This window comes from Caretta caretta, chromosome 2 (genome assembly GCF_965140235.1).
Source record: "Caretta caretta isolate rCarCar2 chromosome 2, rCarCar1.hap1, whole genome shotgun sequence".
Lineage (NCBI taxonomy): Eukaryota > Metazoa > Chordata > Testudines > Cheloniidae > Caretta > Caretta caretta.
Window position 1 is genome coordinate 108,805,263 of NC_134207.1, and position 16,495 is coordinate 108,821,757.

The following is a 16,495-nucleotide window of genomic DNA, read 5'->3' on the forward strand; positions in this document are numbered from 1 at the left end:
TTCTGCCGAACAACCAAAGTTTTGAAGGAACACACTATGCTCGTGACTCACACACTTATGCAACAAAACCAAAAACCACAAAATGTTTATTTCTTAAAAACAAAACAAGACACTAAGTCTGGCACTAATCTACAATGCAAAAGTCATGTGATTGTTGGACACTTGCATATTAGCTTAAAAATAAGTTAGATAAACATGTGATGAGTGACAATTTTCATACTTGACCTTTGCTTAAATTATTCTTAATGTCCACACACATCAACAAAATGCCTAAAAAAGTGCTAAACATCAGTTTGCTTCCATTGACTTAAAAATAATTAATAAAACCAAAATTCGTGCACAGCTGTTTTAGGAAGAATAGAAACTCATGTCTTGCAGCAGGAATTCAGAAAATAGTAAGAAAAGAATGAAAGTGTCCCTGTAAATCAGATTGATGAAGTTCAGTATCAAATTACACTGGTGGAGGACTGGGCAGGGGATTTCCAATGGGAGTAACTTAATTCCGCCATTCAGGGGATCAGAGTACTGGGAGTTCAGTTCTTCTTACCTCGGGGATGAATAGATTTACAGCATTGCAAAGGAAATGCTTTCAAAAGAATGCTCAAAAGGTAACAGCATAATGGGACATATGCAGCTTGTCATGAAAACAGGAGGGACAATATTCTTTGGGGAGCCAACGTAGTTTGGTCATAAGATCATGTGTTAGAGTCCACCATGTCTGAATTAGGGACTGAAAAACTCCTAAATAAGGGACAGCTTGGCACAAAAATAGGCAGAAGTAATACTCAGTAGGAAACAGTGGGACATATGCAGCTTGTCATGAAAACAGGAGGTTAATTAAAGAAGAAAATAAAATTGGCCCTTCTTACACAAGCGAGACAATGTAAGTGAGGAAATATTTTTATTGGACCAACATCTACTGATGAGAGAGACAAGCTTTCGAGCTGCACATAGTGTCACAGCTAAATACAAGGTCAAAGAGATAGTTTAGCATAAGTAGCTAGCACGTAGTCTAAGAGATCATTCAAGATGAAGTGGCCCATTAATTTGTAAGCACCTAGAGGATAACAGGATTATAAGGAATAGCAAGAATGGATTTGTCAAGAACACATCATCCCAACCCAATCTATTTTGATTCTTTGACAGTGTTTGGATGGGGGAAAGCAGTAGACATGATATATCTTGATTTTGTAAGGCTTTTAATACAGTCCCCACCTGACATTCTCATAAGCAAACTAGAAAAATGCAGTCTAGATTAAATTACTATAAAGTGGGTGCACAACTGGGTGAAAGACCATACTCAAACATTAGTTATCAGTGACTGGCTGTCAAACTGGGAGGACATATCTAGTGGGGTTCCACAGTGGGCTGCCCTGCCTCTGATATTATAGTTTAGTTTTAAGAAAAGATGACTGAGTGGGGGACCTGATAACAGTCTTCAAATATGTTAGGGGCTGTTATAGAGAGGACAGTGATCAATTGTTCTCCACATTCACTGAAGGTATGACAAGAAGTAACGGGCTTAATCTGCAGCAAGGGAGATTGAAGTTAGACTGTAAGGGTAGTTGAGCTCTGGAATAGGCTTCCTTTTCCCACTAACATTCTGGAGCCACCCAACCTGACTAATAACTAAGTTTCGGTTTGCTTAAAGTGCTCTTTTTTCTTTTACATAAGCTGCTTGATCAGTCTCCCATAGGTCCAGCAACATCCAAAACTAGTACATCTCAATACGTTCCACTCAGAGTAATAAAGAACAGACAGCACAGATATTCTGAAAAGAAACTAACCAACCTTCTCCCTGTGGTAAGCCGGGCATGCATTCCCAAGCTTAGAACTGATAAAAGATTAGGCAGATCACTCTCAGCTGACTGTGCAGCTAGACTGTACAAAAACTAGAAGTGTTACTACATTCATACTCTCAGAGTCCTGTGTGAGTCCCATTGCCTACTTATTTCTCAGATAAGGTTGATAAAACATAGGTTAAGATTATTGTTAACGTGGAAACATGGTTGAAGCAGGGTTTGAGAAAACACACCTTTCTTATAGATTTTCTTTCACCCAAGGTTTAGGTATGCTTGAAGATGCGAGACTATCCATGTATGAGATGGACCCACGGTCTTCATGATAAATATAACACAAATTTATTCTGTATACATAAAATGTCTTCTCATTACAGATTCCCACCATTGGAGTATTAAGTTCATAGTCATGAAGCCTTTGCTGCAGTGGTACATAGGTGTGGTGTGGAATTCACTTCTCTTCAATATCACTCCTCCTTTTAACCATCACCTTAATATTCACCCACAACAGTCAAGAGTGTTTTCTTGTTTGTTTCTTTTGGGGAGCAGTAAGACCCTTATTGGTCCCACTCTCCCCCAACACCTTTTTTCTGATATACGACAGAATTTTTTTTATTTTAAGAGTAGCTTTTTTAATCATTTAGAAAATGATTGTTATTATGCAGCACCTTGAGCAACTCAGCAGGACGATGGTATGCAAATAAAATCATGAACATTATTTAATATTCCATTACTTAAATATGAAAAGCTATCATTACAGGATTTGTATGGTAATTTAAAAATACCCACTTTTCAATGACTATATAATCCAGGCTCCATTTAAATTCTCTAATTAGGAAATATTGACCTTAGTTGTGAGTTACAGTAAGTTGCACTGGAAAGAGACCACAGGCAAAAAAACAAAAAAACAAAAACCCAATCATAGATCATTATACTTTCCACTGTAAACAACTTTTTTCCATCTCTCTCCTACAACAGTGTGGTTACTGCAGGTTTTAGAATACTAACTTTTCTGATGCTACAACAAAAAATGAATGACAAGGCAAAGATTGTGTTCATATGTACACACCTTTCAGCAGAAACACACATTAGTGCATCTATATATGTATTTTTTTAAGTACTGTATTAAAATGGAGCAGATATATATAGTATATATAAATACATAAAATTAGAAAATAACAAAATACCAACAAAAGAGAAAAGAATAGGCCAAAAAGATTTTTAGCCTGTCGGCCTGTCATACATGCTAGAACTAAACATGTAATTATAAAAAGTATGTATTTTAATATCAAAGACCAGATCCTCAGATAGTGTAGTTACACATCAATTTACATTTGTTAAGGATCCAGCTCTAAGTGTCTATCCTGAACTACAATTAGATGTACAAACTGAGGAAATCCAGCATAAGTATGTGTACTACTTAGGGTTGCCAACTCTGATTGAAGCTATTCTGGGAGAATTCCTCTCCCCACGCCACACACCCCTCCTCCCTGACCCCCAACATAATGTAATGTCATTTTCTTAAAATATACTATTAAAATCTCCCAGATAGCTTTCAGTAGTCACTGGGAGACCAATGCCAATTCCAGGAGACTCCAGGCCAATCCTGGAGAGTTGGCAACCCTTGTACTACTTGGTCGCTATGTACAGAATGTTATATTCCAGTCAAAAATATTTATGGATTTTATGTTCTAAAATCAAGTGTCTACTGTGAATTATGAGATGTATTAGTATACTGTGTATACTGTTTATCCTTAAAAATTAATTTTAACATTTAAGAGTAAGACGACTATATAGTAGGCACAAATCTCAGACACAGTACTCATCATGTAGGCATTCAATCAACTCTTTTTACAAAATATACAAATTATAACTTATGGTTCATCAGTGATCAGATGAACACAGGGATTCAATGTTTGCCAACAGCTGGTCGGAAAACTTCATCTGTCACCCAGGAAGTGAGATCCCAAATCCAGCAGAGTATAAACAATATGTAATACAAAAAAACTGTGTTATCCAGCACTTTACCAACTGGAAAGCTCTAGAAACTGGCATTTCTGATAGCCATTAAAAATCTATTTGGCACAGGACTGGCAAACTCCCTACCTGGCTTCGCGTGGCTCCCTGGAAACAGCAACATGTCCCTACTGCTCCTAGGCAGAGGAACCACCATGGGGGCTCCGTGCGCTGGCTCTGCAGCTCCCATTGGCCGGGAACCGCGGCCAATGGGAGCTGCAGGGGCAGCGCATAGAGCTCCCTGGCTGCGCCTCCACTTAGGAGGCGGAAGGACATGTCACCACTTGCAGGGAGCCTCCCAAGGTGAGAGCCGCCCAGATCCGGCACCCCGAAACACCTCCCATGGTCTAAGCCCCTGCCCCGAGCCCCCTCCCACTCCCAAACTCCCTCCCAGAGCCCGCGCCCCCTCCCACACCCCCAACCCCCAGCCCTAAGCCCCCTCCCGCACCCAAACTCCCTCCCTCCATTGGTAACTCTTAACCAGAATTTTTGACTAACCAGCACCCCCACACTCCCACAACATGCCGGATAACAAAGCTTTTACTGTACCACTCCAGGAATCAGTGATGTTTAAAGATTCAAATATTTTGTTCTCATTAATAATGGCATATGTTCCAAACAGTCAATAGAATTACCTCCCCATAATTCCTCATGTTTTGCTAATCCTAAGTGAATAGCAGAGAAGGCAGCCTTCCAATTCTCTGCAAAAGCCATAGCTTCATCTGTATGGAAAAAAGAGATTATTGTCAACAATAATCTGGATTCTTCTCCAGAGGAAGCCATGCCACAGTAAGAACGAATCCAGATAATTCTCAGCCTGTTTATACTCTAAAAAGACCAGTAGCTAAACTTCCAGGCAGTCAAACCATAGCACCAGAAACCAACCTGGGCTGCTCATCAGCCATATTAAAGAGGCAGCAGCAGCTCCCCTTGACACAAAACCTTCAAATAAGATAAGCACAGTCTAACAGCAGCCTGCAGAAGACATGTTTTCCCAGCTGAGGGGACAAAGGAAGCCAAAAGTGACACCAGGCCACAGAGAGTCAGTGGCACAAACCTCAGAGGGAGAAATATTCAAAGTAAGACAAGTTTAATTGATTCTGAGTTGTTATAAAACTTTACTGAAGTTAGATTTTATGGGGGTTTTTATTTTCATCTGGCTATATGGATTTATTTTCCATCTATTTCCCCTTGTATTTATGTATATATACATAACTGGTAAATACCTTTACTGAAGGAAAGTAAAGCACAACTGGGAGACGTGAACCCATAGCAAAAGACAGGAAAGTCAAACAGTGTATAACTGTGCTCATTCTTCTGAGCTGACATGTCATTCCTGTGACGTCTATTAGTTCTGAAATAATTTCACTTTTTCCTTAAGCAGTAATGAACATTAGGCCAACAATTTGACCCCACTGTAATAACATCTGATTCCTAACCAATAGCATACTTAATTTGACAAAAAAACCTGGAGCATCTGAAAGTGCTCTTTGGGACCTTGCTATCCCTCTGTGAAGTATCATATGCTGGCAAAGGAATTAAGATTGCCCTAATAGGAACCTAAATCATTGCCAAAATCAAAATAGTTATCATGCAAGACTAATGCAGTTTAATTGCATCAAATAATTCCAAAGCAATAATTATTGCTCTATAAAATCCACAAACAGCAATTCTGAGAAGGTGTGAATGGGTTACATGCTTCCCTTACATGACATCAATTTGTTTGTAAACCCCCTGATTTCTGGCACTACGCCCCCACCTCTGCTTGTGTGCTGTCTCCTGTAGAAAGCCTACAGTATCTTCTGTTCATCTGACATCAACACCAGCTGTTAGCAGTGTTGTTGTAGCCATGTTGGCCCTAGGATATTAGAGAGACGTGGTTGGTGAGGTGATATCTTTTATTGGACCGGGGAAAGAGACAAGCTTTTGAGCTACTTAGAGCTCTTCTTCAGATCTAGCAATGATTAAAGGGAGTGAAATAAAATCATATAGTAGAATGATCTTTTTATATGCACATGTCCCCTAAGAGCTTCCAGATAGTTAAGTCCAAAGCAGACTGGGAAGAATTACAAAGGGATCTCTCAAAACTGCATGACTTTGTGGATAAATGCAAAGTAATGAACATTGGAAAACATAATCCTAACTATATACATATAATGATGGGGTCTAAATTAGCTGTTACCACTCAAGAAAGATCTTGGAGTCATTGTGGATTCTTCTCTGAAAATGTCCACTCAATGTGCAGCGGCAGTCAGAATCATTAGGAAAGGAATAAATAATGAAGACAGAACATATCATATTGCCTCTATATAAATCCATGGTACGTCCACATCTTAAATACTGTGTACAGATCTGGTAGCCCCATCACAAAATAGCTATATAGGAATTGGAAAAGGTATAGAAAAAGGCAACAAAAATGATTAGGGGTATGGAACAGCTTCCATTTAGGAGAGATTAATAAGACTGGCATTTTTCAGCTTGGAAAAGAGATGACAAAAGGGGGATATAATAGAGATCAATAAAATCAGAACTAGTGTAGAGAAAGTAAATATGGAAGTGTCATTTACTCCTACATAATGCAAGAACTAGGGGTCATTAAATGAAATTAATAGGCAGCAGGTTTAAAACAAACAAAAGGAAGTATTTCTTCACACAACACACAGTCAACCTGTGGAACTCTTTGCCAGAGGATGTTGTGAAGGCCAAGACTAAAACAGCGTTCAAAAAAAGAACTAGATAAGTTCATGGAGGATAGGTCCATCAATGGCTATTAGCCAGGATGGGCAGTGATGCAAAACCATGCTCTAAAGCGTCCCTAGTGTCTGTTTGCCAGAATCTGGGAATGGGTGAGGGGATGAATTACTTGATGATTACCTGTGCTGTTCATTCCCTCTGAAGTACCTGGCATTGGCCACTGTTGGAAGACAGGACACTGGGCTGAAAGGACCATTGGTCTGATCCAGTATGGCCATTCTTGTGTTCTTATGTTTATGTACAAGAACCAAAAGTGTGCATTCATTTTTGTAGACGAATTAGTTGTGCTTGATTTGGAAAATTTGGGCCTGTGTCATTTTATTCCCATTGTAATATAATTTATTTAAAAAATACCAAGAGCTAAGTAAATTAGAGAGAGAAAGAGAGATTCAGTAACCTAGGACAGGGTTTATGCCAATTCAAGATAGCTTCATTCTCTTATCAGAGAGTAATTGGCAACACAAGCAAAAATAATTCTGCAAGGAAATTGTTCTAATGGTTAATTACTGACACTGTTAAAAGCTTACAGCTTATTTCCAACCTGAATTTGTATAGCTTCAACTTCCAGCCATTGGATCATGTTAAACCTTTCTCTGCTAGACTGAAGAGACCATTATTAAATGCCGTTCCCCAAGAAGGTATTTGTAATTAAGCTAAATAGATAGAGCTCTTTGACTTTAGCACTATAAGGAGAGGTTGTGTATTAGCAGATTCATAACAAGATTTAATCCAACCAGAAATCCACCTGGGTGGAGACTGCAGACCTTTTGGACCTAACAGCAATTGATACAAACAGTCTGAACGACCTCCTGAATGGCTTGGTTGTGTCGAGATAAAAAGCTAACAACCAACTAACATCCAAACTGTGTAAAGCAGCATCCTGCCTGGACTAATGTGGTTTCTGGAAGACTGGGAGATGGATGATTTGGCTGATGTAAAACTCAGATGACACCTTAGGTAAGAATTTAGGATATGGATGTGATGAAACCTTGTTCCCGGCAGTGTGGGGGAGGGGAGGAAATATAAATGGGGGGGGCCCACAGTGATAGCCACCAAAAAGGCCATCTTCATGGATAGGTTAAGGTAGCCATCAGCTCAAAGGGAGTTCTCATAAAACATTTAAGTATTAAGTTCAGATCCCAAACAGGAATGGACTCTTTAATCTGAAGGAAAAGGTTCCTCAACCCCTGATAAACCTCACTTTCGTGGGATGAAGAAGCCATTGAGAAGCCCTTACCCGGACAATAAAAGGCCATTATAGCTGCTAAGAGGACTCTGATAGAGATCACAGATAACCCTGTCTTTTTCAATTCCAGAAGGTAGCCCAGAAAAACCAAGAGGAATAATGAGCAGCTGAAAGACGCTACTGGTCACGCCAATGGTTGAATCTCTTTCACTTCTGAAGTTATTGCACATGGAGTCTTTCGTACTGTTCAAAAGAAAGTCTCTCTTCCTTGAGGAGCCAATCTTTGAGGGACAGAATTCTTAGGTTGGGGTGAAAAGTGCAACTGACATCTTGATAGGAAATGACTAATAGATGGAAAGCCTGACAAATGACCACGTGAATCTGGTAAGGATACCAGGCCTATCTTGACCACACTGAACAATTAGTATGACCTTTGCTTTGTCTTGTTTCATCTTTTCACCACTTTTAGTATTAGAGGCATGGGGGAAAAGTGTACAGAAGTTCCCTGGAATGAGGAAAGCACCTCCCAGTAAGGGAAGGCCCAACACCCTTCTTGAACAAAACTGTCTGCATTTCTTCTTGGTGAAAAAGTTCACCTCTGGAGACCCGAGGTCAGAAACATGTAATGAAGAACCCTAGAGTAATTTCCACTCACATTTTTGGGACTAGAGTCTGCTAACACCATCAGCCTTGGTGTTTTGTATGCCTGGAAGGTACAGTGCTGAAATGAGGATGTGACTGGCTACATGCTAGTTGCATAGCTTGATTGCTTCAGCAAAAAGAGAAGGGGATCTCACTCCTTCTTGTTGATGTAAAATAAGCAAGCTATGCTGTCTGTCATGATTTTGATAGATTTGTCTCTGATTAATGGGAGAAAGTGAAGACAGGCATTCCTGACTGCCCTCAACTCCAGAAGTTTGATGTACAAACAAGCTTCTTGGAAAGACCATCCGTCCCATCTGTTATGCTAATGGTTGGAGACAGCTGGACAAAGGGGACGCCTGCACAGAAGTTCTGAGGGTCCTTCCATCAATTAAGGGAGTCTCTGACTTGATGAGGGACTGACACCAATCTGGCTAGACAGTGTTTGTTCAGTGAATAAGTTGTTCCAAGCCACCCCCGGAAGCAGTAAAGGTGTAACCTTGTGTGAAGTTATTGACATGAACTGTGACCATATAGATCATTGTTGCAACCAAGGTCCTATAGTTGCACCAAATCCTGTACGAAGGAGGTCAAGTAATGTGACTATGAAAAGGTTATGATTTTGCTGGTTATGATCATGCTATCTGTATGCATGTATCATTTTTGTATTTGAAGTTATGAATATTGGCTATGTACTTGTATCTCAGTGTGTTTGATTCTAAGTAGCATCAGTGAAGCATTTGGTCAGGTTCTTGTGAAAGGACTATTCTGAGTAAGTGCCCAATCAAGAAACACTTAGCTGACAATGGACCGTGGGAGACTCCAATCCACATCTGAGGATCCTTCCTGGGAACGTTCAAGGTAGCATGTGAGCAATGGCTGCCGCCTGCAAACTGAGTCATGCATGGCCAAGTGACTTGCCCATGTGATTCCAAACTCCATTTGTCTGCTGTAATTTTCCACAGTAAGAATAAAGAGGTCCTTCCACATGGCAGAGGATATAAAAGGCCATGGAAACCCCTACATTTTGCCTTCAATCCTGCTTCTTACCTCTGGAGGAACTTTGCTACAAACTGAAGCTCTGAACAATGGACTAAATGACCCATCCAAGCTGTGGATGTACTCCAGAGACTTGACTTAAGCCAGCAGTTCATTCCATCACTGCTACAAGCCTGAACCAAAAACTTTGCCATTACTGTATGTGATTCTTTCCATTTAACCAATTTTAACTCTCATCTATATTTCTTTCTTTTTATGAATAAACCTTTAGATTCTAAAGGATTGGCAACAGCACAATTTGCGGGTAAGATCTGACAGGTATATTGACCTGGGTCTGCGGCTTGGTCCCTCAGGATCAGGAGAACGCTTTTTCATTTACTGGGGTATTCATTTTCATAACCATTCATCCCCATAAGGAGTGGCGCTGGTAGTGATACTGGGAAACTGGAGTGTCTAAGGGAATTGCTTGTATGACTTCTGGTTAGCCAGTGGAGTAAAACCGAAGTCCTCTCTGTTTGGCTGGTTTGGTGTGCCTTAGTAGTAAAGGACCCCCAGCCTTGGGCTGTGACTTCCCTGCTCTAAGCAATTTGTCCTGAATTGATACTCTCAGTAGTGTCCTGCCACAGGCTGCTTTGTTACACTTTGCATGACACGTTATGAAGGTACAAGCTGCCATATGTCCCAAAAGTTGGAGACAATTTCTTGCCAAAGTCTGCGGGCTTATTTGAATTCTTGTGATAAGGTCTGACAGTGTCATGTACGTGTCCATGAGGAGACAGGCTCTGGCTGTTACTGCTTCAGGCATGCCGCCATGAATTCTATTCACTGTATGGGATCAACGTGGACTTCTTGATATTGAGCTGGAAACCTAGTCTGAGTAATAGGGTCAAGATTGTCTGTGTAGCAGAAAGAACCTCATTGTAAGACCAGCCTTTGATCAGCCAATCATTGAGGTATGGAAAGATTTATTGACTTTTGACAAAGACCTGCAGTGACTGCCAGAACATGTGAATATACTCTTCAAGCAGAGGAAAATCCAAACGAGAGTACCTAGTATTGCAAGTGGTCCTGGCCTACCAGAAACCAAAGGAATCTCTTGTGTAATGGATGAATCATGACATAAAAATGCACATCCTGAAGGCTCAGGGCCAAAAAACAATCCCCTGGATCCAACAATGGAATTATAGTTGCAAGAGTCATCATCTTGTACTTCTATACTTTCACAAAGTTGTTTTGGACTCTGACATCTAGAGTAAGTTTCCATCACCCAACTGTCTGATATAATCTGATCCCATGTCAGCTGGAAGTGAGAGAAGCAGTCCCCAAAGGGAGACAAGGTGGGTAAACTGGTGCAGCTAAAAGATCATAATGTGGGATTGATCCTGACTCTCAACCACTCTATCAAAACTGATACTTCAAAGATGCTGAACCGTGGGTCAAAACAGATGTAGGGGCTGGTTTCTTTTTTTGAAATCTAGATTTCTTTCTAGGTGGCTCAGACGGTCTTTGGAAATCCAAGAATTTCTGCACAGTTTGAGATCTACTAAATCTATGTTTGCTTGTAGGTGTGTATATGACAAGCGATCGCAAAATGGTCCTGGAGTCCTCCAAGGTATGCAATGACTAATCAGTCGTCAACACAAAGAGTTTGAGAGTCGTTATCTCTGGATGGTCCTCCATTGAAATCTAATTACTCCAGACAAAAGACTGGCCCCTACCCAGAGGAACTGGTTTAGCAAAAGGAGAGGTCACCTAGCAATGAAGTCACCTGGTAAGACTCTGTGGTCACCTGCTTAGGCTGACCTGGAACCTGCATGACAGAGAAGACTAGAAGGTTCTAAAGGGAAGAAGCCGCTCTATTTTCTCCCTCTCTTCAACCATTTTCCCTCAGCTTAACATGAGGGAAGCTGCTGCAGGAGCCAGATAAACCTGGAGAGGGATATGATGACCCTCCTTCTTGAAAACAGATAGTCCCCCAAGGGCTCACAAAGCAAGGGTGAGCTAGAATAAGGGGAAATGTTGTAGGGTTAATTAGTTTTGTATAGATCTGTGTATTTCTCACATGATTAAATAAAGATGTGTAATGTGCTAGAACTCTGAATAAAGTGTCTGTGTGAGTGAATTAAAAGTTACCATAGAAATCTAAAACTGGTTAAGATGGAAAATTATGAAATGTTGGGTGAAATAATGAAAGACTCTTACTCTCTCCTTTAGACTGTAGAACCAATATGTTTATTCTGCTTGAGAAGGACAGAACGGGACTGGAAGCACACACATGCTTAACATTTTCTTTCCAGTGAGTTTCAAGCCAGCTGATGCATATGACATACCAAGTATTACAAGTGAAACTCCACTTTGAAATTCTTCTGTCGAGTTCTGCCTCTTCATCTCCTTGATGATGGACACAGGCTGAAGAAACAACACTACAAAACTGAAAGGAATGTCTTGGGAAACAACAAAGAGTGGTAAGAGGAATCAGATCCTTCTGCAATAAAATAAAATGGGTCTTAAAGCTATCTGGAAATACCAAGTGAGTTATTCACTTTTCATTTACGTGTTCTAGTACCACAATGATGGCAGCCATAGAAATTTCTATATGGGACAGATTAGTTTAGATTTAACTATACCTCTTTTAGCAGGTGAATGAAAAAGCATCAGTCCTCCAAATCATTTCTAATGGCAGAAGCAGAATTTTTCCAGAATCCTGCTCGGTGAGTAAGCCAGCGGATCTACAAGTCAAATAGCCTACGGCCCTAGTTACTTGGAAGAAAAGTCTAACAACTCAACCTGTTGCCCAATCGTAAGTGGCCTAATAATGAACTAGACGGAAGTGACAGAAAAAGGGACTGCATGGGATTCTTGTGGTGTCTCAGACTCGAAGGGGCCAATAACCCGGGAGGCTAACTGAAATCTTGAATAGAGAGCTGCTCCCTAGATAATGTACCAAGAGGCATCACAAACTAGGAAACAGAAGACTAAGGAAGTAGGAACACTTCACCAGAAGGAAGAGGACCAGACCATCTTTGATCCAGTTGAATCGTTCAGAGGAAAGTCTGACTGGCCAAGTAGGTCAGAAAACAGGCACCAATATTGATTAAACCATGGAAAGGGTAAATAAGATCTTCCCCTAGATGGAAATGAAGCTGTGCTACAGAATGGCTTTCTGAACTTACTTCAAATTGATAGGCAGAGAAACCACATCAGGAGATCATGCAGATAGTGAAACAGCTCAATGGCCCTTTTCCCAACAGACATATAAAATGCAAATGAGGGGCTGAAATATGGTAATCACATACTACACATGTCTGAGGCCTACATAAAACAGAGGACCAAATGAGATATGTGGATAAGGAAAAGGAAATCAATCTGATTCAACACAAGAAATCCCACCCCCACCCCATCCCAAGTTTGGGCATTTACACTGCAATTTTATAGCCCTGCAGTCCCATAAGCCTGTGTCAGCTGACATGGACCAGACGCAGGTGTTCTACTGCAGTGTAGAAATACCCTGGGGAACCAAGACTAAAAGCCCAAGTCCTGCTGAAATCATAGGGTCTTCATAGCTGTCCTGTTGTATATAAGAGTCTGTATAGCTAACCCTAGTGCCTCCCTGAGTGACAATTTCTGGTAAGTGATAGGAGTAGGAGTAAGTAGTACAGAAAGGAGGACTACGTTGTGTATCCCAACGACTCATGCCTCCCCACTGAGCCTGATTAAACCACATATGTTGTGAGTCATTCCTGCGCTAGGCTCCAGGCAATCCATAAACCAGGAGTTGTTCTGATGACTCTCAGGGAAGGTATATAAGCCTCAAAGGAGAAACAACAGCTCAGTCTGCTCAACATCATTTCTCCCCTGCCTGATAGTGGTGACAGATTCCACAAGTCTTAGCTTGCTCCAGCCTTGCTCTTTCTCCAGGCCTGTTCCCAGTCCTGCTCCAGCCTTGTTCTTACTCCAGCCTTATTTTAACCCAGCTCTGAATTCCTGATTCCGGCTCTGACCCCTGGCTCCTACCTAAAAGCCTGACTTCCACAGCTCTGACCACCACATCCCTATCACGGTTTCTGACACTTAAGACAAATTTAGATTTACTAATCTACTTCTGGGCATCTTAAGAACCTGTGAAACCTCTTCTGCCCTTATTGCAGTATGCACTAAGGGTTGTTTCTGTGATCTTATTCTGGAATCTGACAAGACCTGACCCTGGACTGGAAATATTTTCTTTGGAGTTTAAAGTTTGTTGCCAGTAGAAGCACCAAGTGTTTACACTGTAAACACAGAAATTAATAAGATCACAAGAAAGAAATAATTACGGATCCAAAGCAGCGGTGAACATGGGGGCAATCTTAGGGCTTGTAAAGGTGGAAACATTGGGCCACCGCAAAGCTATTCGTACCAAAAGCAACATTAGAAAAAGAGGTGGGGCCAGATCCAGGGCTGTGTAAGGATAAGGCAGCACCTCTTCAGAAGAAGATATGCTACTATGATAGTGTTATGGACTGACTCTCAATGGGTGGAAGCAGAAGCTGCCATCACAGATTCTCCATACTCAATGAATTCCCTACCTAATCAATTCTCTGTTATATGTACAGATCTGAAAAGGAGATACAGGGAAATTTGTGGCTGGACAGGGCATGCTGGGCTAATCTGGTAGAGCAGCCAAAGGAGTAGAGACAGGAGAGACTGGATTGCATGCACCAATGCTATAGATAGGAGTTTGGAGCCAGGTAGGGCCCTGGGCGGGGGGATGGAGGGTGGACGGGACACGAGAGAAGAAAGTTAAAAATAGGAACAATTTAATTGATCATTTGAAATTGTAGCCTTCTCCAAGCTCCTTCCAATATATAGGATCACAAATGTTCACTAAAAATTGTAACTGTAACACTTCTTCCTTTCACGATGTAGCTGACACAAATTGAATTTTCAGTGAAATGTACTGTACCAATAACTAAATTTCAGCACTTTTTCCAATCCACTTTTGAACAAGTCAGATAGATCAAATAAGGTACTGATGTAAAAAAAAAAAAAAAAAATCTCAAACAGCATTCTAAAGCAAGACAGCTAAAATGGACACAGTTAAAATGTAAGTGTGATAAATTGCGTCCCACACTTCATTGATTATATGGTGTTTACATTCTGAGAAACCTGCTGTGTGTAGCCATTGTGGAACTACTTTTCACCCTTGAAAATGATGACAAATATCGAGAGTCATCACCAGTATACCAGTGGTAAGACAAGTAAAAAAACCCCGAGAAAAGTAGTAACCTAAATCTTGAAAGACAGAGGTTATGACTGTGCCACCCATCATCTTCCACCCATCACCCATCTTCCACCCATTTCATACCACAATGAAATGACCTTGGTAAGTTCTGTAGCCCATATACAAACAATTTATTTATTTCTGCCTTCAAAAAGTCAACCTATGTCTGATTTTTATCTGCAATGATCTATTTGACTGACCATATTGTCCCAGCATGTGTAAAATAATTGCACATTTCATTTAGACTTGAGCAGTAGGATTAAGAGCTCATCTACACAGGGATATGCAGGAAAATTAATCCAAATTAACTAAAGGTGTGAATTTAAACTAGATGAAAAAAACTGCATTAAACCCCTGTGTGGACACACTCATTTAGAATCAAAGTGGCCTTAATTAGGTTTAGTTTAAGAGTAAGCTAACAATTTTTATAAGGTTGGTAATTATCCTAAAAAATAATCTACCACTGGAAATAGCAATCCATTCTACTATCTGTACGGCAGAGTCAGAAATCAGAACCATGAGAAAAAGGGGTTACTGGAGAACTGGTTCTACAGCCTTATCAGTTGTTGCAAATGGACTGCTATATTGCTACTAAGCATTGTGACAAATACTGACAAAACCCAAGAAATTCAATATTTCAGTTGAAATTTGGTCCTTGACTCATCCTATTATTCCTAGACAGAGTCTGTGATCAGTGCGTAGTATTTCATGGCTGTAAAGTATGTTTGCTACATTTAGGGTGACCAGATGCTAAATCCAAAATATCAGGACCGTCGCAGGGGGAGCGCCTTTTCAATGGCTACACTCACCCGGCACGTTCGGCGGCGGGAAATAAATCTTGCCACCGAAGGAAGAAGTACCCACCGCCGAAATGCCGCCGAAGCCCGTCAGCGTCTGAAGTACCCGCCACTGAAGTGCCGCCGAAGCCCGTCAGCGGGTCACCCTAGCTACATTTAATAGCTATATAGTCACAGAGATATGATACAAAAACTGTCAAAATGGAGACCTAAGTATCATTAAAGCTCACAATGGGCACTCAGATACATGCATACAATAACTTCAGACATCAATGGGAGTAATGAGAAGAGTGTATACTTGAAGGCAGGTTTTGTTCCTAACAATCTTTTCCTTATATCAGATCCCTTTTTAACTTAATAAGTTACTTTTGTCAGTTTAAAATCAGGCCTCCACTCCACTGTAGCTTTTCAGAATGCACTTTTAGTTAAATATATAAAAGATGAGGAATACACAGTAAAAAGATACAGTACTGAAAGCCCACTTAAAACAAGAAGAGAGGGTTTCATTTCCATAAAATAAACCACTATCTTCTTAAATATACTTACCTCAGGGCAGAGTGGTATAAGAAACCACTAAGTAGTATAATAAAGGGAAGTTATAGAAAATAATTTTAATAAAAACACACAAGTCTTCCTGATAGAAAAGTTATTGGAATGTACACAAGCAAATGAAGATTTCTTTTTTTTTTTTTTTTAGAAAGAACACCATTTAAAATCCTTTATGGTTTACAATGTTTTTTCCCTCCTCCTCGCTACAAGATTCAAAGGAGTGCACACCAGGCCTAGACAAAAATGAAATTGAATTCCCTAGGCAGTGCTGAATATTTTATAAGTAAGTTTGGAAGATGCTTACCCGGTATTGATGGAAATGATTTCTATCAGTGGGTTCTTCCTAATCTTTGGCAAATCCAATCGAGCTCCCCCCAACCGTTTTCCATTATCTTTTTTCTGACCCAGCAGTCTCACAGAGTGACCTTCAAATGAAGCACAAAAATACAGTACATATTAAACATGAATCCCATTACTTTACTTTAATTTATTG

General features: G+C 40.5%; 1 protein-coding gene across 4 annotated transcripts in view; it reads right to left on the reverse strand.

Annotated features, from left to right (window-relative positions):
* The window catches only part of CDKAL1 (CDKAL1 threonylcarbamoyladenosine tRNA methylthiotransferase), a 685,215-nt gene that overhangs the window by 400,368 nt on the left and 268,352 nt on the right, over positions 1-16,495 (reverse strand). For all 4 annotated transcript variants that reach the window (XM_048839973.2, XM_048839974.2, XM_075125356.1 and 1 more), the window contains one exon: positions 16,307-16,427. In XM_048839973.2, coding sequence (XP_048695930.1) covers positions 16,307-16,427 — 121 coding nt within the window. The remainder of the gene's footprint in view (positions 1-16,306; positions 16,428-16,495) is intronic.